Source organism: Montipora foliosa, chromosome 1, assembly GCF_036669935.1.
Source record: "Montipora foliosa isolate CH-2021 chromosome 1, ASM3666993v2, whole genome shotgun sequence".
NCBI classification, from domain to species: Eukaryota; Metazoa; Cnidaria; class Anthozoa; order Scleractinia; family Acroporidae; genus Montipora; species Montipora foliosa.
This window is the reverse complement of record NC_090869.1, coordinates 13,934,011-13,955,502: the sequence shown is the minus strand read 5'-3', so window position 1 is coordinate 13,955,502 and position 21,492 is coordinate 13,934,011. Positions and strand designations below refer to the sequence as shown.

At 39.6% G+C, this 21,492-nt stretch overlaps 1 protein-coding gene across 1 annotated transcript in view; it reads left to right on the top strand.

The window, feature by feature from the left end:
• LOC137988613 (serotransferrin-like) overlaps positions 1-11,610 on the top strand; it is a 27,307-nt gene extending 15,697 nt beyond the window's left edge. The window contains exons 2-5 of the mRNA XM_068834628.1: positions 2,577-2,789; positions 7,468-7,746; positions 8,371-8,628; positions 10,135-11,610. Coding sequence (XP_068690729.1) covers positions 2,577-2,789; positions 7,468-7,746; positions 8,371-8,628; positions 10,135-10,523 — 1,139 coding nt within the window. The 3' untranslated portion in view covers positions 10,524-11,610. The remainder of the gene's footprint in view (positions 1-2,576; positions 2,790-7,467; positions 7,747-8,370; positions 8,629-10,134) is intronic.
• Positions 11,611-21,492: the final 9,882 nt, after the last annotated feature.

Sequence of the window (21,492 nt, the reverse complement as noted above, 5' to 3'; positions counted from 1 at the left end):
TATTTTGATTCGTATCAAATTACATAAACACTTTGTCATTTCAATACTACCTATATAACCATATATATATGATAAATAAAAAAGGCATTTTTAATTTGAACCACATTAATCCTACTATCAACAAAGAAACGTTATCAGAAATAGAACAGTTGTATTCATGATTATTTCAAAAAATTCAAGTAAACTTTACTCATTCACAGGGAAAACCCCAATGATTACTTACCTGTTTCTGTGAATCACCCATCAAGTCACTTATTGTTAATCGAGATTAAAAAAATCGAACGCAAAATTTGAAAGACATATCGAGATAAAAAAATCGAGATCAGAAACTTTATTGCATCAAATGGTAAGTAGTGTAAGAGTGATGAACTTCCCCCCGACCTGTTTCAAATAGTGAAATAAAATAGTTTTCCAATTACAAGGTTCTTCATCCGCGAGTCTCTGGCAAAGCATTATTCTATGAGTCTTAATTATCGATTCTAAATGCGGGGCCTTCAGGCCCCCATCTTTTATGTCACCAACTAAGGAAGCTCGTTTTACTTTGTCTTTCCCTTTCCAGATAAAGTCAAATATAATCCTATTAGCCTCAGTTACCACCTCCTTATCTATACAAATTGATCCAGCACGGTACATTATCAGTGGAATTACAAAAGTTTTAACGATCTGAATTCTTCCAATTATTGTCAGATTTCTCCACTTCCAAAGTTGAAGTTTTGTTTTGACAGCATCTATTATTTCCTTAAAATTTAGTTTGTGTCTCAAACGGCTGTCATAAGTAAAATACACCCCTAATATTTTCACAGCTCTCTTAACGTTAATGTTCATAATACTTTGGTCCTGTGCTGGAGCCATAACCGAGTTCCCCAAGATAAACATTTCTGTTTTGTCAAAATTTATGACAAGACCCGAACAGATTCCAAACTTTGAAATAAGAGCAAGGAGGTGTCTAAGAGACCAATCGTTCCTCAGGAATACAGTAAGATCGTCTGCGAAAAGCTCAAGTTTAATTTCGATTCCATCCACCACAATCCCTTGAATATCCTTATTTTTACGTATACTAACAGCTAGTACTTCTAGGACAATAATGAACAAGTATGGAGAGAGTGGATCTCCTTGCCTCACACCTCTTTCTATCTTAAAAGGTCCGGTAGAGAACCCGTTATTAAGAACACAACTTGAAATATTTTGGTAAAAGGTTTGTATCCACTGGATGAACGAAGAGCCAAAATTGAAAGCAGCCAATGTGCTAAACAAAAAATTCCTATTCACTGAATCAAAGGCTTTCTGAAAATCTATTGCTAGCATTTTGCCGTTGATACCATATCTTTCAGTATATACGAGTATATCATCAATCGTCCTTATTGCATCATTGATTGTTCGTCCTTTAACATATGCATGCTGATTATGGTGAATTATTCTAGGGAGAACAGTCTGGAGTCTCAAGGCAATGGCTTTAGATCCAATCTTGACATCTACATTAATTAAAGAAATCGGCCTCCAATTAGAAATTTTTGTGACTTGCCATTTTACTACATTGCTGTGGAAAGAACTCATAGCTTGGTGTAGTGGAAGACAAATTAAAGTTGAATCACTATCTGCAGCAAATATAATTTTTGGTGACTGGCAAAGGAAAGATTGCTTCCTCTTATTAAATCATATTATCCTCATCGCAAAACAGTACATTTATTATTGTAGGTCCAGCAATTTGAAACCACTTTTCTACGTTCTGTTGCAAAGAATTAAGTTTGTCTACCAATTAGAGAGCAAAATTGCTAAATGGAACAATAATTGGCAAGCTCACTCTATTAAATGGAGTAAGAGCGGTTTTGAAGATGTTGAAGATTGAAACGTGCTTTTATATCTTTTTCGATATTCTAACACAGCGCTATTGTGGGTGTGTTTGTATGTGTGTGTGTGTGTGTTTCTGCATCATGTAGGGGGAACTTTTGGGGGGTGGGGGGTGGTTGTTAGCATCCACTTGTTAGCTCAAATCTGTATATACATATATTTTTTTGTGATTGCTGTAATTTCTTCGTTTTTGTAAGTGCTGTAACTCCAATATGGAAATGTTAAAAAACAATAATAAAATACAAAAAAAAAAAAAAAAAAGTAGTGTAAGAGTTGGGTTGGTAAGCAAGCATTTTAAAAAATGCTTGCTTACCAACCTTGCTTGCCACTCTCGTACCCCAACTTGCTTGGTAAGAAAGCATTTTTTGTAAAAAAATGCTTTCGTACCCTCAACTCCTATACTACTGATACTGTCTGAGAAGAAGATTTCCAGAGGATCATGTTTGGTCCCTACCAAAATCCAAATCATGACTACAAATTTCGTTTTTCCCCTGTGGAATCATGACTTAAGGAATGAAATAGTTCCCTGTAATTGAAGCCCCATACATTTTAAATTTATTCCCTTGGGGACCATAATGAATATGATATAACTCTTCTTAAAATTAAGTTTTTGGTGATGTTGAAGTTCGGTTGAACCGATCGAAATATCCCACTTTAAAACGTTCATCGTGCTCTGTGCATATGAATTTTTATTTATTTTATTATATATTTTAATGATTTTCTTTTAGCTCTAATAAGCTTCAAATGGTGTGTCAAATCGACTTCAGAAAAAGCTAAATGCGATGACTTCGTGAAATACGTCAAGGAAACCGCACAAAATGCAAGTATGGAGGTGACCACTGAGTGCGTTTTTGGAACATCCGTCGATGATTGTGTCAATAAGATAAAAAACAATGAAGCCGATCTCCTAACCTTGGATGCCGGCAGAGTGTTCGACGCAGGTAGGACGCCATTGGCTCTTCGATTCTCATCTTTTCCCCTTCCCTTTTTTACACCCGACAGTCTACTGGAATACCGCTCTCTTTACCATAGCGCGCTCTAGCAACCATACTTTCCCAGTCTTGAATTCAGCGAGGCGATAGTCACTGCTACCGTATGCTTGATTGCAATTATACGGCCCACTGTTGAATATTCAATAATGGGCCGCTATAATTTCATTAAAATTAGAAGTCGAGCCACAGGTAACCCAGGCTCAGTGTGTGTGCCACATAGGTAAATATAGTGAACATATGAGGCGAAGTTTAGGTTTGGAAATTTGCAAGAAAATGGAAATAAAAGTCGATGAAACTTACCATGTGGTGAGCTGTTACTGTCTTTAATACGTACACGAAGTTTCGGGAAAAATGGTCACCGTTCACCTTCCTTCATAGTATAGTGACAAGGTAGGAGACGGAAGCCAGCGTAGGGACTCCGATAGAACCACTATTTGTGTGAATGAGTCAAATATTTCAAGCAAGTCTTGTATGTGTGGCTCGAGTTGTATCAATGTTCAAAAAAGTGTCATATATTTTCAAGATGTTGTGTTTATTTGGGAACAAGTTGTATATTTCCACATCTAATTGTGTCTATATGAAACAAGTTTTACATATCAAGAAGAAGTCTTGTATATATTAAGGAAGTATTTTTGTCCGCTTTCTCGCGCGTCATAATATCAAGAATTGCATTTTCAGGGGAGAGCTTCTCGCGGAAACCCTCTGTCTTCCAATTAGTTCTCGAATACCTTCCCTGGTCCTTTTCATAGTTGACTGATTTTGATTGAAGAACGATTAATATAACAATTTTTTGCTTGCACGAGTTAAAGCTCGAATACTGTTTAACTGGTTATTGGGATCATTTCCGTCCGGCTTGGGCGAGCAATCAATTTGCAAAAGATCATCGTTGAATAAAGCCTCATGGAAGCGCGAGTAATCTCGAACTTTAGAACAATGGAGACGGTTTTTTTAGTTTGTGTTGAGTGCATGATAAAAACTGAGAAAAGTAAATTTTCGGTCGTGTGTTCCTGACAGCAAGTCGCATACTTTGACGTCTGCCATCCAGATACTAACCCCGCCGGACAGGGTTCACTTCAGTGAATTTTTGTCTTGGAAAGCTGTGAGAAGCTCAGAGTACACGCTTAATTTGCTTTTGGTGAAAAAGAAGTTGAAGCCAATGCTTCTCGGTTTCCTTTTATTTTCTTCAATTCTTTCTTGGTTTAGTACTTTACTCAACCACATGTCTTCTTAGGAGGTATTTGGCAAAGACATCTACCATGGCACTGTAATGATTTACGATACCAAAACAATATCGTGTACTGTTAGAGCTACATATTACGCAAGGACAACTTGAATCTCCTAAAAAAGAAGTCGCAGCTCAGTTGACAGTTATAGAAATAAATGCTGTCAAGTTTCTGCACTACTACACGTACGCAATGCGTTCCTATTTTAAAAAATAAAGTCAACTCTCTCTAAGACGGACACCATCGGGACCGGCCTCAGCTGTCCGTCTTAGAGAGGTGTCCAGCTTATAGAGAGTCGACGTAGCATGACCCCAGGAAATTTAAGATATTAATGCTGAGCTTGTGCACAGTGAATACGCGTCTGTTTAAAGTTTGTTTTAAGTTATTTGCTTGAACGAAACCTACCTGTTTTAGATTACCATACAATTTGGTTGTCACCTCCAAGTTACATAAAAATTCTTTGTTTGTAACCGCTGTTTGCGTTTAACCTCCAAGTTATTTTTTGAATGGGACAATGACTGATTTAATTTTAACTTGTACTGTATGTGTTCCGGCGACAAGATAAGAGCTGTCAATTAAACGTCTGGTGTTAAAAAGAGTCACGTACAAGAATTTTTCTTCCCTAAATCGTAATTTGCGGTCACATTCAGCATCTCACAAGTGTCCGTTGACGATTTCAAAGTGTCCGTTGTCCGTCTTATGGAGGTGTCCGTCTTATAGAGTTTGGTTATGGTAAAATGACTAAGAAACGGCCGGGACCAGGACCTGGTGTCCGTCTTACAGAGGTGTCCGTTAAGAGAGAGTTGACTGTATCTCGTATCTCCTCAATTTCCTTCCCACCCTTCCCCCCTTCAAACCCCCTCCCCCACCCCCAACCCCTCTCCAGCCAAAATCCCGTATTACTACAATTGTTTTACCTAAATATCCCGTATCCTGATTGCTTCTCGGCCTTTTGACTAATTGTCGGCCAGGCACAGAACAGTTTCCGCTGTGTGTATGTTCTCTCAAGAAGCGATCACTAGGGTTTTTTGGTTTCGTTTTTGACAGTTTTTTGTTCAGCTCGAGTATAGAATCATGACGAACTTTTGTAGTTTCTGAGAACTATTTAATAGCTTGTAGCTTTTGTTGAGTTTTGAATCGATGATGGAGAGAGTTTTGACGACTTGAACCCTGACCGGGACTACTGGATTTAAGCTTTTTTCTTAACGACATTTCAAGTTATTGTGGAACGTTTGGAATACTGAAATCAAGATTATGGACTTGCAAAACTAGAACTTTGGACTGGACTATATGGAACACGCAATTACGGGATTCTAGATTTTTGAGCATTGAGAGAAATGGCGTACAAATGTTGTCTTCTTGTCTTCACCACCACAGATTTAAACAGTTTTCAAGGAGCAAGTGTCTTTTTGTCTTCGCCACAGCAGATTTAGCAGTTTGCAGGGAACTAAACTAGGATTACGGAACCGAACCTCGAGTACAGTATGATGAGTTGCTGAACTGTGATTTCTAATAGATTTTTCGAATTCGGATGATGTCGAACTGAGCTTGTAATTTTTGGGTGAAAGGAATTAAGGAAGCAAGTAAAACTGTGGGATTTGAATAAAGTCTCTTAAAATAAATTAAATAAATTAATTAAACCCCGTATCCTGATAACCCCTAATAGGGCTTTGTTGTTTGCATTTGCAAATTTAGTAACATTAATTATAAGAATTTTTACTACAAACAACTTTAAGTTATATTACAGATTTATCTTTCTGGTAATCTCTCGCTATTTTCCGAAGTTTACCTGTAGCTGAAGTTCACTGTAACTGGACAGTTTGTGTTAACTGTTTGCGCATTCCACGGATACGCCCTTGTAGGCGTCTTGTTTGTGTTGAGATAGCGGTGGTAGCTGTTCAAAACTGCATTACAAGAGCTCTCACCGTATAATGTTCATTCTTCCTTCTCGAAAAGACTAACTGGAATATGACAAATACTCTGACTTAACGATTTCTGCACGTGTTGATAGATTCCACCGATCATTTTAATTAGCCACGATACATCTCTTTCTTCTGGTTGTTTGAGCAGTTCTAAAACGGCAAGCTGTGCTGCGCGAACTATTGCTGGGTTATTGGATATGGGGAAGAACACTGCTGGCTGCATGACATCTTGACTCTGCGAATCGTATGTTTCTCAAATTCCTTCGTTCGCTGCCATCGGAAGGTGAATGTGTCACTGATTGAGTGAAACCATTCACGATTTTGTTTGGTTGGTAAAATTGAATTTCTAGACGAATTTTCTCGCCTGACTCGGCGTACTGGACGCTTCGTAACATTCTGTCCACGCACAGGTAACCCAAGCTCAATGTTTGTGTCGCGTACGGGTTTCACAACATGAGTGAATACAGAGATCATATGGGGCAAAGACATGAAGTGTAGGTCTGGAAATCAGCTAGAAAATGAAAATGAAAATCGATGAAACTTACCATGTGGCGAGTTGTTGCTGTCCTTAATATGTACACGACGTTTCGGGAAAATAGTCGCCTTCACCATTCCTTCATATTGTAGTGGCAAGGTAGGAGGCTGACGGCAGCGTCGCGGCTTCGATCGACACCCAACCAGCACAATTTTTTGGGCGAAATCGAATCCAGTCGCTAAATAAGCAGGCCAGGCTCGTGGAACATGAATTCTCTAAACCCTGAATTCACTGAAGCATCTTCCGCTAGCAAAGCGAAGCCAGTAGGCTCCATAGAACTTGTACGTAAGCCAATTTAAATGAAAAGATATCTCCACTGGAACTCAACACAAATGGCTTACTTCCATAGTTTTATACTTGCAGTCTGTAATTGCATCATAGGGCGTTCGCAACAAGCCCAGTGTTAAGACTACAGATAACGATAAATGCTGGATAACAAAGATAATTAGATTTCTGTTCTTCATGGTATCCAACTCGACGGCGATGGCTTCGCGTTAAACTAGTAATTTATTTATTGTGGAATGCGGAAATTTGAACAACGAGAAACAGCAAGCAAGAGATGAAAACTTATAGATAAATAAGGAGCAAAACATCTGTCATTTTACGGTTGATCCAGGTTTATTTATATCTCGCTGAGAATACTGAAAGTAGCATTTCTGAACTTTAAGATTTCAACATTTCCTGGTGGAGAATTCCCCCAGAACCCCCTACAAGATAGCGTCTCCGTCGCCTGCTTGTTAGCACCCCCCCCCCCCTCCCCCCGAATACAAAATACGCTCCGCAGTCCATTTCTGTGGTCTAACTGATGATTTTTCACTTCGAAAGTCACTTTGACCATAGCCGAGGTTCAAAGACCTGGCTTTTATTTGTATTTTCTGTCTTACCATGACTGTAATTCAGTGATCAAACAAATTGGTCATCGCCTCATTCCACTGTTTTTGATGCAGGAAAGACAAAGGACCTGATACCCATTGTCTTTGAACAATATGGAAAGTCCAGGCTCAAAATTTATGGAGTCGCTGTGGTTAAGAAGACCAACCAAGGGTTTCACTTAAAGTCTCTGAAGGGAAAAAAGTCTTGCCACAATGGAGCTCGAAGGAATGCCGGTTGGAGGATACCCATTGGCTATATGCTTCGCATGAAGTTGATTCCAGCTGTTCAGTGCGACAACAAACTAAATGATTTCCTATCGGTTGCCGACTTTTTCAGCGAGAGCTGCGTACCTGGTAAAGACTTAGTTTTATATTGTATTTCCCTGTTCAAGTTGCTTTTATTCAATTTTGTTTTTGTAACCCTTGAACAGTCAAAGTTACAAACATCAAGCGCTTGTTTGATACATGTAGACACTTCACATTAGTGCGTGTGAGGGGAAACAAAAACGTAGGAAAACATGCAACTAGTATTCTCTTATTCGGATACAGAAAAGTAAGTAAAGTGGCCTCCTACATGTAAAAAAAGAAACTAAGGGATTGTGCAATAATTATCTGGAGGGAGGCTCTAAAATGAGCAAAGTGGGCTTTAATTAAAGTGAAGTTAAAGCCTTCCTGTAGTAATTGTGAAATAACTTCTGACCCCTCCCCCTTTTAAGATAAAACTACCAACATGTGTAAGGAACTAATATCTATCCCCCCCCCCCCCATCCTACACTGTAGACCCCGCCCCCATTAGATTTAGCACCCTCCTACAGATAATTATTGCACAGTCCCTATTTTATTAACGTACAAAATCAACTAGACCGTCGCTCCAAAATGTTCATGTCTTAATTTCGCTTGTTTGACTCTTTGAGAAATTGTACAGTTTCTAAGCAATCTGTGTTAACGATCTTTGACATTTTTCCGTTTTATTAACAGATATAAAACAATTCAATACATCAGGAGAGATTCCCGGAAAACTTTGCGCACTTTGCGCGGGAACTGGGAACACCCAATGCTCCAAAAAAACGAGCAAAAACAAGTACGCCGGGCACCATGGCTCCTTCAAGTGTATGGCGGAGGATAAGGGTGATGTAGCATTTTTTAAGCATAACACGGTAGAAGAAGTTGTGGCTATGGGAGGTTATGGCAATGCAAGTGATTACCAATACCTTTGCAAAGATGGCAGCAGGAAAGGTATTTGTTTCTCCAGTAAAAGAGCTAAATACTAGCCGGCCTATTTCTCCAAACGGAAAAAAGAGTAATGCCTCAGGGAGTAACTTCAGATTTAACAGTCGCATGAAAATTAACATCTAGAGTGGGTACACCTTCACTTAACACCCTCACATGGGCAAAGTTCTTTTTGGTGAAGAAAAAAAAACATTTTTTCCCACAATGAATGACTGAAAACTTTATCTTTAGCTATGAGCTAATGGGGGACACTGTACAATAAAAAGTTGAATACCAGATACAAATCACTAAATAATAATAATAATAATAATAAAGAGGAAGGTAAGAAGACCGGACATGATTGTTGTTGAAAAGAGAAATATATGTTGCAAAATAATAGATTTTGCAATACCATATGATAGCCGTATTGAGGAGAAAGATGTCGAGAAGGTAGTGAAATACCAGGATCTAGCAAGAGAATTGAAGAAGTTATGGAAAATGAAAACAATGGTAATTCCTATTGTAGTCGGAACATTTGGAACAGTTCTAGAGGATTTAAAGAGGAGACTAGAGAATATTGGTATAGAGACCAAGATAGACGAGCTTCAGAAAAGTGTTATTCTGAACACGGCAAGGATTCTTAGGAAGGTCCTAGAAGTTTGAGGAGACTTGTTGTCACCAAGCTTCCTTGGAGTACTGAAGTTCCATTGGAAATCCAATGTGCGAAAACAAGATAATAATAATAATAATAATAATAATAATGATAATAATAATAATAATCATCATCATCATCATCATAAGAAACTGTAGCAAACACTGCTAAAGAGTGCTCAATACACGTTTGTGTAGAGCGGTGTATAGAATTAAATGACTAAATGAAAATACACAAGATTCCCTGCGACTCTGAGTTTCGTGCGTATGCACTCATCAGGCAGATTTAATGAAGAACAGACTTATTAGCTAGCTATATATACATGTTTACGATGAGTAGGGGTGCCCTTCTCACCCATTCCGCCCTTCTCACCCATAGGCGCCGATTGAGAAGCCATTTTAAAAACTCGTGCTTCGTGTTTTACCGGGGTTTCCAAACACTCGAAAACAATAAAAGCCCTTGGCCTAACGGCCTCGGGCTTTCATCAGTTTTCTCGAGTTTGGAAACCTCGGTAAAACACGCGCACTCGTTTTTGAAATATTACTTCTTCGTTTGTACTTGGAGCGTGAGGCAATTAGCCAGTATCAAAAATACCATAATACTCTTTGTTTGCCCCTCCAAAATTTTGCATAAGAATTGTTTTTATTTTCTGTTGGGACTTACAACGGTCCCAGGAGAAACTGGAAAACAAAGCTTATGCAAAATTTTACAGGGACAAAAAATATAGTATTATCGTATTTTTAACGTTCAACCATTTCTTGTCAAGGTCAATTAAGCGATGCAATTATGCAAGTTGAATTAAATTCAACATCTTGGTATCTTCACTTGAAGTAAATGCTATTTTCCATTAATTTAAATTTGTTTTATATTTTCGTCACCAGAGATTGGACAGCACGAGCAATGTAACCTTGGTTTCAACCCCGCACACGCGGTGGTCACGAGAAAAGGAAATGCTGATGTTGACAAAATCGTCACCATTTTGACAAGCATGAGTGAAAAATATGGCATCGACCAAACAGACCCGAGAAACTTCCAACTTTTCAATTCCACTAAGTATTCAAGTGCTCATTTGATCTTCAGGGACTCCACCATTGCCTTGGTTGCCATCCCAAAGGAGAGTCGGACTTATCAAGGTTACCTAGGTGACGATTACGTCAAGGATGCCGAAGCACTCAAGTCATGTGACTTCCTTGCAACAACATCAGCTGCGATCATCCCCTACTCCGCGTATGTACCTATTACGGCATTGATGGTCATGATATCAATTTAGACCAGATGGATGGCTGGACGGCCGTATAAAATCCAACTTAATGAAGGCATTTTTCATAGACCAAGCAATCAAGACAGCTAGAACTGAGTTAAGCCAGAATTGGTCTGGTTTCTATTCTCTACCAACTAATCTTTATAACAAGAGCCTACCGGTAGCCTACACTCTGTTCGAAAGATTTTTAGTCGATTTCCTTTAAAGTTCACAGTATTTCAGTGTTTTCTTATGTTGCAATATCTTGGTCTATATCCAGTTTCAAATGCCGTAGTCCGAAGTCCACATTCCGTAACACAATGATAAGATTAAGGGAGATCGTAGAATAGTTGTTTACATGTAAAACTGTTGGTATTCGTGCACGGATTACGTACGACGTTGGTATTCGTGTACGGATTGCAATCCGAGGTCATATTACGTGAATCGTACTCGTTTGCTCAGGACACTATATTGATCCGGGGTGGGGGGGGGGGGGGAGGAATCGCTAAAAGAGGGAATCTCTAAAGGGGGGAGTTACTAAAACAAAGGATATTATTACCAAGGTGGAAGGACCAGTTGATTGGGTCAGCAATTTTAACTAGTTATAGCAGAAAGACTAATGTCACTTTGCGAGTGTGCTTAGACCCGCCAGATCTTAAAGAAGCCATCGTTAAGGGAGAATTTCAAATCCCCAAGCCTTAAGACCATTCCAAACTCACCAAGTAGTTGCAAGGTTTTCTCTGCGGTGGTTGATAACTCAAATTGTTACTGGCACCAGACGTTGACAGTCGAATCCTCCCTCCTATACACATTCAAAAAATGATGGAGAACAGTTTGATGACAATTTGGGTGCACTACCAGTTTTCGATGACATAATCATTAGAGGCAAAAATGAGGATGAGTATGATTTGATCCTCTGCAAGGTTTCAATTAGAGCACGCGAACTCAACATAAAAATCAGCCTTGAGAAAATCCAGTTCCGTCTGCCTCAAGTTAAGTACATGGATGACGTGTAAGTGGCTTAGGGTTTTCATCAGACCCAGAGAAAATTTTTGCTATTCATAACATGTCAACCCCATCATGAAAACAAGACCTTCAAATAATATCTTGCAAAGTATTTTGGCCTACCATGTCTGACTTAACTGCGGCTACTTTGCGTTCCCTGGTTAAAGGTGTTGAAAGGTGATGTCCCATGGGGTTGATTTCCGGAGCATGATAGTGCACTTGACAATTCAAACTCAAATCAGTTCTGAGTCACGCATCACGCCTATGCATCACGCGCATTGTCATATTCTGAGATCAATTGTGCCCCTATGGAAAAGGAAATGTTGGGAATCGTTTTCGGGTGTGAAGAATTTAAGATGTAAATACACCGGGCGACGTTGAAGTAAATTCTGACCATAAGCCACCAAAAAGCCGCTTTTCAAAGTACCCCCTATATTGAAAAGAATGAGGCTTCGGCTGCAAAATACAATGTCAAAGAGAGGTATATTCCAGGCAGGTTTCTTCACATTGCGGATACCCTCTCTGGAATATACAGCCAATCTTGTGTTTCGAAAGATAATGATATGCATCAACAACAACAACAAAAACAACAACAACAACAAATTCCACATTATAATTAGTCATTGTGGGATTTGAAAAAGGAAAGCTAATGCCCGCATGACAGTTTTTTGGCTTGGCATGACTAAGGGAATTAAAAGAATGTTTGCAAGTTGTGATAAATACACGAGACACCAAAAGAACCCATGCAATTTCGTGATATTCCAATTTTTACCGTGGCAAATAGTTGCATCAGATAGTTAGAACACAAAAATCAGTCCTATGTCAACTTGTTGTTTTTCACTACTATTCAAAGCATATATTGAAACTACATTACAGATATCAAGCCCCATTATCATCAACCGGGAACTCGGAAAAATCCGAGCCCCAGATGGTATTTGAACCCACGACCCTCTGTGATCTAGTGCGAGTGCTCTAACCCCTGAGATATAGGGGGACTCTGTGGCTCAGAGTTTCCTAGCTAGAACAGCGCCAAGCTAAGTACAAGGGACTTTTTGATCGAGGCTCGAAACTGTTACCTCAAGTTAAGGAAGAGGATAGTGTGAGCTTCAGGAAACATGGTGACAGACATTTATCACCTGCTGTAGTTATTAGCAAACATGAGGCCCTCAGGTCGTATATGATTACTGATGCAATCATAACCTTACAGTTTTCTAAAATTTGATTTGTGCATATATAACTGCTTTACTTTTTACAAATTATTGTGTTGAGTTGACATCGGACACGGAAATCGGACAGTTGCATCAGCCAATCATATTAAGTGCGCTCAGCTGAATCCACCAATCACAGAATTTATCATAATAACCACAGCAACAATCACTTATCCTATGAAACTGGGAATTTTCAAAAGTGGATGAAATTGTAACTTTCGTCATCATCATCATGTCCTTTTCCCTCTGAGGTAAATAGGGCCTTGCGTTCTCTCTCTCCAAGCTTCTCGGTCTTTCGCACAACTACCGGCTTCTGTCCAACCTTTGAACCCAAGTTAACCTCGTTCTCTCTCTACCGTTTTTCGCCATGTCTCCTTCCGCCTACCTGTCCTACGTCTTCCTTCTGGGGTCCATCTTAAGGCTATCCTCGTAGTCTCATTTACACTTTTCCTCAACACATGCCCAATCAGTTTCCAGCGTCTACGTTTTATCTGCTGAGTGACCTCTTCCATATTCGTCTTGAATCACATCTCTTCATTTGTCACTTTCATAGGGCGGCAAATCTTCCGAATTCGTCGTAGGAACTTGTGGAGGAGAACATTAAGCTTGGTCGCGTCGCCTTCAATCATTCGCCAAGTTTCGCAACCACAGAGAAGGACAGCCAGTACACTAGATCTAAAAATCCTCAACTTGGTGTTTATGCTGAGCTGACTGTTCCTCCAGATGTTCTTCAAGTTGCAGAAGACTGCTTGCGCTTTTCCCAGCCTACCGGTTGTTGTCACTGTAGCACCAAGATATACGAACTTCTCTACCTCTTCCATATCTCTCCCTACTAGTTGGATCTTTATTCCAGGATTAACATTCCATTTCATTACCACTGTTTTACCTAAGTTAATCTTCAGCCCGGTCTTTTTTCCCATTTATGTTAAGATTTTCAACCTTTGTTTGCATGTCCACTAACCTTCTTGCAACAAGATCCACATCATCAGCAAAGTCTAAATCCTCTAGCTTGTTCGCAAACTGCCATCTTATCCCAGTTCGCTTTCCTTCAATAGTCCTTCTCATAACCCAATCGATCACTAGAAGAAAGAAAAATCCAGACATGCAACAGCCCTGTTTCACCCCTGTCCTTGCATCAAACCAGTCGTAACTACCAGAACCGTCTACAACAGCACATTTGCTCTGCTCATACATTGTCTTTACCATTGTAATCAATTTTGATGGAATACCATACTCTCCCATAATTCCCCATAAAATACCTCTGTCAATGCTATCAAAAGCCTTCTCGAAATCCAAAAAACAAACATACAGGTCGGCATTCCACTCGATTACCCTCTCAATGATGTTTCTCAGAACGAATATCTGTAACTTTAGACAGGGAAAAAGGAGTGCATTAATTTTGTTTTCCCGGGAAATTGTAATGGTTATGGTTAACTGGTAACAGTCCTTAGTGTCATCCAATTCAGTCTGTAATCATACTCGTGATTAAACAAATTGGACCGAACTGGACTCCACTCAGTCCTATTACCATTATAATTATAAACTGGTAGACAGTATCGTAGAATAGACGTCAAATACATTTTACTCAAGAACTTCCTATTACAGCCATTATGGCTCTTGATTACAGTCAATGAGGATATGAGTGATGAGTTAGAAGTAGCATCTACGCGATCTGATGTAGACGTGCCTATAGCTACGAATGAACCTAGTGCTGACTTGGAACCAAATGCTACATTGAACATTGTTTCGCCTGGTCACGTCTGCGCCGCTCTACTAGGGTCAGGTCCGTCCCAAGCTGGAATAAGGATCATCTGATGTAAAGGGAACTGCAATTACATTATTTTTTGTTAGGCTATTTAAATGTTGTTCCAATTGAAATTTTTAGCAACTCTAGTGAAGATACTAACTAGTGTAAGTAGCTTGAGAATGCAGATATTATGATTGGTTGCCAGTGGTGGCTGTCATGTGACCACGTTGTGTTATATTTTGATGTTATGTAAAAGTAGTTTCAGTGGGGAATAAGCTCTTGGAAAGAACGCTTGTGTGTATGTGTCCCTCACTCATAAAAACCTCCCCCGTCCCCCTAATTGTTCCTTGTTCGTGAGGAAACTAAAAGAGTCTGTGCACTATAATAATAATAACAACAATAATAATAATAATAATAATAATAACAACAACAACAATCATCACTTCATGCTCAATCTGTGGCTATTCCCAAAGCTCCCACGCCATATAATTTGTCCCAGCTCAAACGCCTCTGTATTTTCTTACATCAATCGCTTCAGTTTCTAGTTCTCAGTTTAAGTGCTTTTCTTTGGATTTCAAATTTATGTTAACTAAACACTTAGCGACCAATGTTTAAGCACATTAAAAAGAACTAGAGCTAATTTAAGAATTTCCGTTCTTCCACAAAACAGAATCCTGTCACTGTTTCTGTAAGAAGACAGCTGACCACACAGCAGGGTTTTGGCGAAGCGGTGAGAGCACTCGCCTCTCACTTTTGTGGCCCAGGTTCGATTCCGGGACCCATTCACATGTGGATTATAAGTTTGTGTTGGTTCTTTACACTGTTTGGGCGGTTTTTGTCTGGGTTCTCCGGTTTTCCTTCCTCAGCAAAAACCAGCATATAACTGATTCCAGCTGGCTGTAAGCTGTGCTCAATAGGATGCTTTCGGTTTCGACCTTGTTGAGCTGCGTCGTTACTGTACTTGCAACGGCGATTAGAAAGACAGTTATTATTACTTAAGCACAACCTTCAAGTCGGTTGTGCTGACTATTGGTACTGACTACCGTGTCTTGCATACATAATAAGTTCTATCAGAATTCGGATTTACAGAGTAGCATATCATGCTAATATGTATATATCTCCGAGAGCTTACAAAATAACAGTTAAACGACCGGCATGCTGATGTTTATTTAGTTATTTAAATACAATAATTTCTCATTTCGCAGACTAACCCCAACTTTTGATATGATTTTCCCTCAACTCGCCATCCAAACACACAAGATTTCCTCTATTACCCACTTTACTAGAGATTATTATTTCAGTTAGTGGTGAGGAGCCCATTCCTGTAAGGGTATTCTTGCTGCAGCACCGTAATCATACCATAAAGGTTGCTAATTTACTGCTGATTTCAACTTCCAACAATTACCCTGACAAGCCCCTGTGATGAGTAATCAATTAAATATCATTCTGTGACAAGGGTTGTTAAGTTTCATTTTAATGTATTTATGCTCATACGTCCAAGAAGCGTTAAAGAATGTTTTGAGTTTTCTTCTTTCAGTGATCATGTTTGAACGTCGACGAATTCTTTCTACAGGTCCTAAATGCGAGTTCCTTAGTCACCTTAACAAATAATTATGTATGAGTTGACAACAATCTTGTACAGATATTCCGGTTCGACTTCCGTAGTCAAGGTGGTACTACGATAAAAAAGAATAATCCCTTCCCTTATTTTTCTTCATAATTTGGTTGTGTGTTTGCTTGACACGAAAGCGGCAAAATTTTGGACTTTGATTTTTATTCAATGGCTGTTTACTTTGAGTTAAAGTTTTGGATTTCACCTCCAAACTAAGCGATTGGGCCTCAGAGGGTTGGGTCTTGGGAACAGTGACGTAACTTACTCACTTGATTAAAATTTTAGCGTGTACATATCAGCTTATTATATATGCAAAAGACAAGTTAAACAACAACAGCAAAAATTGATTTTTTGGTCAGAGGGGCACTTAAACTGAGAACTAGAAACAGAAGCAATGTGAGACAGTAAGTTACAATGTGAAGCCAATATTTCTCGATTCCCTTCTATTTTCTGCGATCTTTCTGGGTTTAGTATCCTACTAGTAACTACATGTCTTCTTGAGGGCTATTCAAGTACCTAAGACATCTACCATAGCACTATAATGATTTACGATTCTAAAACAATATTGTGTGCTATTAGAGCTACATATTACGCAAAGATAACTTGAATCTCCTGGAAGACAAAACACAGCTTAGTTGACAGATATGGACTAAGGCACTGCGTCAAGCCACTACACTACCACACGTACGTAATGCTTGCCTATTTTTCGTATTTGCATTACAATCTAATCTAACGTGGATGCGAGGCAATTTTGGGTTAAAACTACGAAATAGCCCGAAATGGTCTCACATACATGCTAGATTACATTGTAATACAAATGAGAAAAACTAACCGTGAAAAGGGCTATTGATTTTGGCTTCTTCTTGGAGCAATGAAAAATGTGTAAAGACAGCTTTGTTGGATGACTTAATAAATTATATAAAAGAACAAGAAAACTAAAGAGGGCACCGCTCTACTATTCTGACTTAACTTTTGAGGTTGAAAGGAAGGTCAAGGAATGCCGAGGACATTCTTCTGCAAAACACTCACCGTAACGTTTCACTATCGGATGGCTATTAGAAGCACAATTAAAGCTCGTTTAAACACAACTTTAATAAGTAAACACTATATACACGATCTATATCATGCTATACAACATGGCAGATCTCTCTATTAGACATCCATAACTCCGCGCGTTACATTGGTCTGCATAGCATACTAGTAAGACACTACTTGCGCAATATAAATGAATAGGGTTAAGTTAAAGTTATGATTCTGAATCAGTTTCATAATAGAAAGAAAGAAAACAACGAAGACTATGAATCCAGTTTGTTGCGTGCTGTCAGTAGTTTTGGATGGTACATGTGATTTGATAAAGAAGAATTACGAGTACAGTATCATAACAGACTTAGAATTTGAAAAAAAAAAACTTGCGGAAACAAGAACGGGTCTTGAAACTAAAACAAAGAGATCTCATAAAGAAAGCAGGCAAAAGCAAAGGCAAAGGCAAACTCGATTGCAGAATAATAATTAATAATAATAATTTACATTTATATTGCGCAGATTACATGAATATATGATCACCTGCGCATTACAATGATTAAAAAACTAAAAAGCACAACAATATAAAATGAAACCTACAATAAAAATAGATAAATAAAAATTAAAAAACTAGATAATATAGCTAAATGCAAATATTTGGATAATTAAAAATTAATTCCTATTAAATCGTAAGTATAAAAGCGAGCCTAAAAAAATGAGTTTTTAACATATTCTTAAAATTGTTCAAAGATCCACTGTTGCGAATTTTACTGGGGAGCGAGTTCCATAGCTTTGGGGCGGCAACACAAAAAGCCCTGTCCCTCAATGTTCTCTTAGTTCTCTCCGGTGGCAACTCAAGGAGAAGCTCATTGTTAGATCTCAAAGAATAGCGCGATGCACTCTTAACACCAATTAAATCATTGATATATTCCGGCCCAAGCCCATGAATAGCTTTGAATGTAATTACTAATATCTTAAATCTAATTCTAAAATGCACTGGCAGCCAGTGAAGCCTGAAAAGCACCGGCGATATGTGATCAAAGCGGGGAACATTGCAAATAAGGCGCGCAGCTGTATTTTGGACTCGCTGTAACTTAGACAACTGTGTTTGCGGCAAACCATATAGTAAACTGTTGCAATAGTCAATTCTACTAGTAACTAGGGCATGCACTAACTTCTTCGTTGATTCAGTTGGAAGATACTTTCTTATGCATCTAATGTTGTGCAGGTGGAAATAAGATGCACTACAAATCTTATTGATTTGTGTCCCCATACTAAGTTGTTGATCAAACCAGCAGCCCAAATTCTTGGCCTCGAGAGCTGGAGTAATCTGATGGTCACCAACAGCAAGAGAGCCTGCGCTGATCTTAGACAGTTGCTGTCTTGTTCCAATAAGTAAATACTCAGTTTTATCATCATTTAGCTTTAGCCGGTCAGTCAGCATCCATTGACGTATGTCTTCTATACAGTGTTGCATTGCCATAACTGCCTCATCCCGACTTGCTTGTGAATTAGGTTTAAATGAAAGATAAAGCTGAGAGTCATCCGCATAGCAATGAAAGGAACACCATACTGCAAGAAAAAACGGTCAGAGAGAGTCCCATTGACCGAGATGCGTTGACTTCTGTTCCTTAAGTATCCTGAGAACCATTCCAAGACTTGACCCGAGACGCAAAACCTTGACTGAAGACTCGTGATCAAAATACCGTGATCAACGGTATCGAAGGCCGCGCTTAGATCTTAATGAACCAGCAAAGTTACATGACCTTTGTTCATATTCATAAGAATATCATTCTTTACCTTTAAAAGAGCAGTCTCAGTACTATGATGTTGCCTGTACGACGACTGCAAAACAGGATAGAGACCGTTGGAAGACATATGCAAAAGCAGCTGATCTAATAACGAGCGTTCTGTTAATTTAGACACATAAGAAAGATTACTAACTGGGCGATAGTTTTTATACAGAAGATCGAGGCCATGTCTCTTGAGCAGGGGATTTACTATGGCTTCCTTCCATGAATCAGGAAAAGAGGCAGTCTCGAGAGACTGATTGATCATCTGTTTAATTACAGGCAGAAGCACATCCATACACTCCACCACCAGTGGAGTTGGCATTGGGTCCAAAGCGCAGTGCTTCTTAGCACATTTCTTCACCAGCTCTAGGACGTCATCATCATTTAAAAGCTTAAACTCGCTGAATGATTCTCTCACAGGACGATCAAAGTCATATTTTGAGGACCCAGAAGAACCTCGTGCAGCAACATCAAGATCCAACCGAATATCAGATACCTTCTTGACAAAGAAATTCCCCATAGCGTTAGCCAGTAAATATTCATCGTCATGTGGTGGGAACTGGACTCCAGAATCCTGCCTCAGTAACCTCTTCGTAGCCCTGAAAAGTTTACCCTGATCGCCACTGTTTTCCTCTATAAAATCTTTATAGAACGCCGTGCGGGCGTTATTCAATAAATAGGTAACACGGTTCCTGCATTTCTTATAGCATTCAAAGTCTGATGAAGACCTCGTCCTTCTCCAGCGCTTCTCAGCCCTGCGCCTAGCTCTCTTGGCTTCTCTTATATCCTCATTAAACCATGGCAGGCGTCGCCTTACAGTTACAGTCCTGGTTTTAAGAGGGGCGTGACGGTTCAGGATGTCCGTAAGAGTAGTGTTATAACAGCCAATCATCACATCAAGGGAGCTAGGGGGGTTAGTACACAATTCAGAGTCTCTAAGATCTTTTCTTAGTTGATCGATGTTAACAGCTTTAAGATTTCTGTAGTTATGTTTCTTAACGGAAGTGGCCGGCTTAGGCATTAGAAGACTGCAGGTAACAGCAAAGTGGTCTGAAAATAAACGGTCTACTTGTGGCATAGAGATCACAGATTGCGATTGGCGAGTTACAATCAGATCCAGTGTGTGACCATGGATGTGAGTAGCCCCCTTCACATGTTGCTGAAGACCCAAAGATTCAAATAAATCCTGCAGCTTACTTGCATCCTTGTCACCAGCCACGTCCACATGGATATTGAAATCTCCCATAATGACCAACTTTTCAGGAGCCAATATGATGGACTCCATGTAGTAAAGAACAAGCAAATATGATTATGACTCATCTCCTTGCTTATATGAATTACTTGATGGCTGGTTTGCTGAAACGGAGCGGAGCGATAAGTCTTTAACATTGGCCGAATCAATAGACCAAAGAGCGTAACGTTGAAGTAAACTGTCAGATATACCTGAGCATTGGCGGCAGCAGAGGCACTACCACTTGAAGACTATGCCTACCAAAAGCGGACACATCCGGCACGTTGTCTTTAAACGCCTTGAAGACTAATTTATGTAACCTTTTATTAACTTAATTGTTTAGATCTGGGTTTGCAACCAAGCTTGGTTTTGGAATGATGGCAAAAAAAAAAAGATGACTAACAAAACCTAGTTGTGATGGGCTATATTTAAATATCGCCTTAAAACAGAAACAGGGAATGCGCATATGGCCTTTCCGGCATCAGCCACGACGACCCATGCACCATCCCGATACTGACTGGTTTTGCTAGACTCAATAAAATGTTGTGACATATCAACGTCCAAATTAACGTCAGATCTCGTCAGATCTCGCCGTCGGGCTCATAACGTCTTTGACGCTACAGAGCGTAAATCCGATAGGGAGAAGCAGATCGGCCAGCTTTGTGAGCGACGAGCTGTTCTAGCGGGGAAACGGTAATTGATTCCTTTTTAGTTGTGTGGTGAACTGGCAAGGGTTTGGCACCGGCTACAGACATGAGTCTGGTAACAAAGAATGCTCTACTGGTAGCAGAAGGTTGACAGGCAAGGCGATGAACCCATGCTATGACCGCAGACTCCAATTGGAGGCTTGGCTACATAAAAAATCGAAGGTAATTATATTTGCAAAATGGAACGGTGATGAGGGAAAAGGTCCGCACCTGTTATGAAGCTGGGCGCGGGACTTGTGTACGAACGTGAAACAATATTTGGCCGAGGTCCTCGTGGCTCTACAAGCCATAACCGCTCCCAAACTCTCCCACACGGAGGCGCTGTTGAGAAATAAAATAGACAGGATGAAACAGCAAAGAAAGGACAAAGAAAGGAAACTATCAGCAACAAATCAACAAACACAAGCGCTGGGAAGGAGAGACCCACATGAGGTTCCGGAAGTCAAACCTTAAACAGACTCCGGCGCCAAGGACATCTCAGCGCACATGCAAACCAATCAATGGATACCGATGAGATCGTAATTTCCTGCTAATTCCTAAAAAAAAAATAAACGCAGAAAAGTAATTTTCTTACTAAGTAAAATGGCGCTTTGGAAATATTTACTATCATCCCTGGCATGCGAAACGTTCACTTATGGTTTCTGCCCGTTTGGTACTTAACTAAGCTCCCTACTGA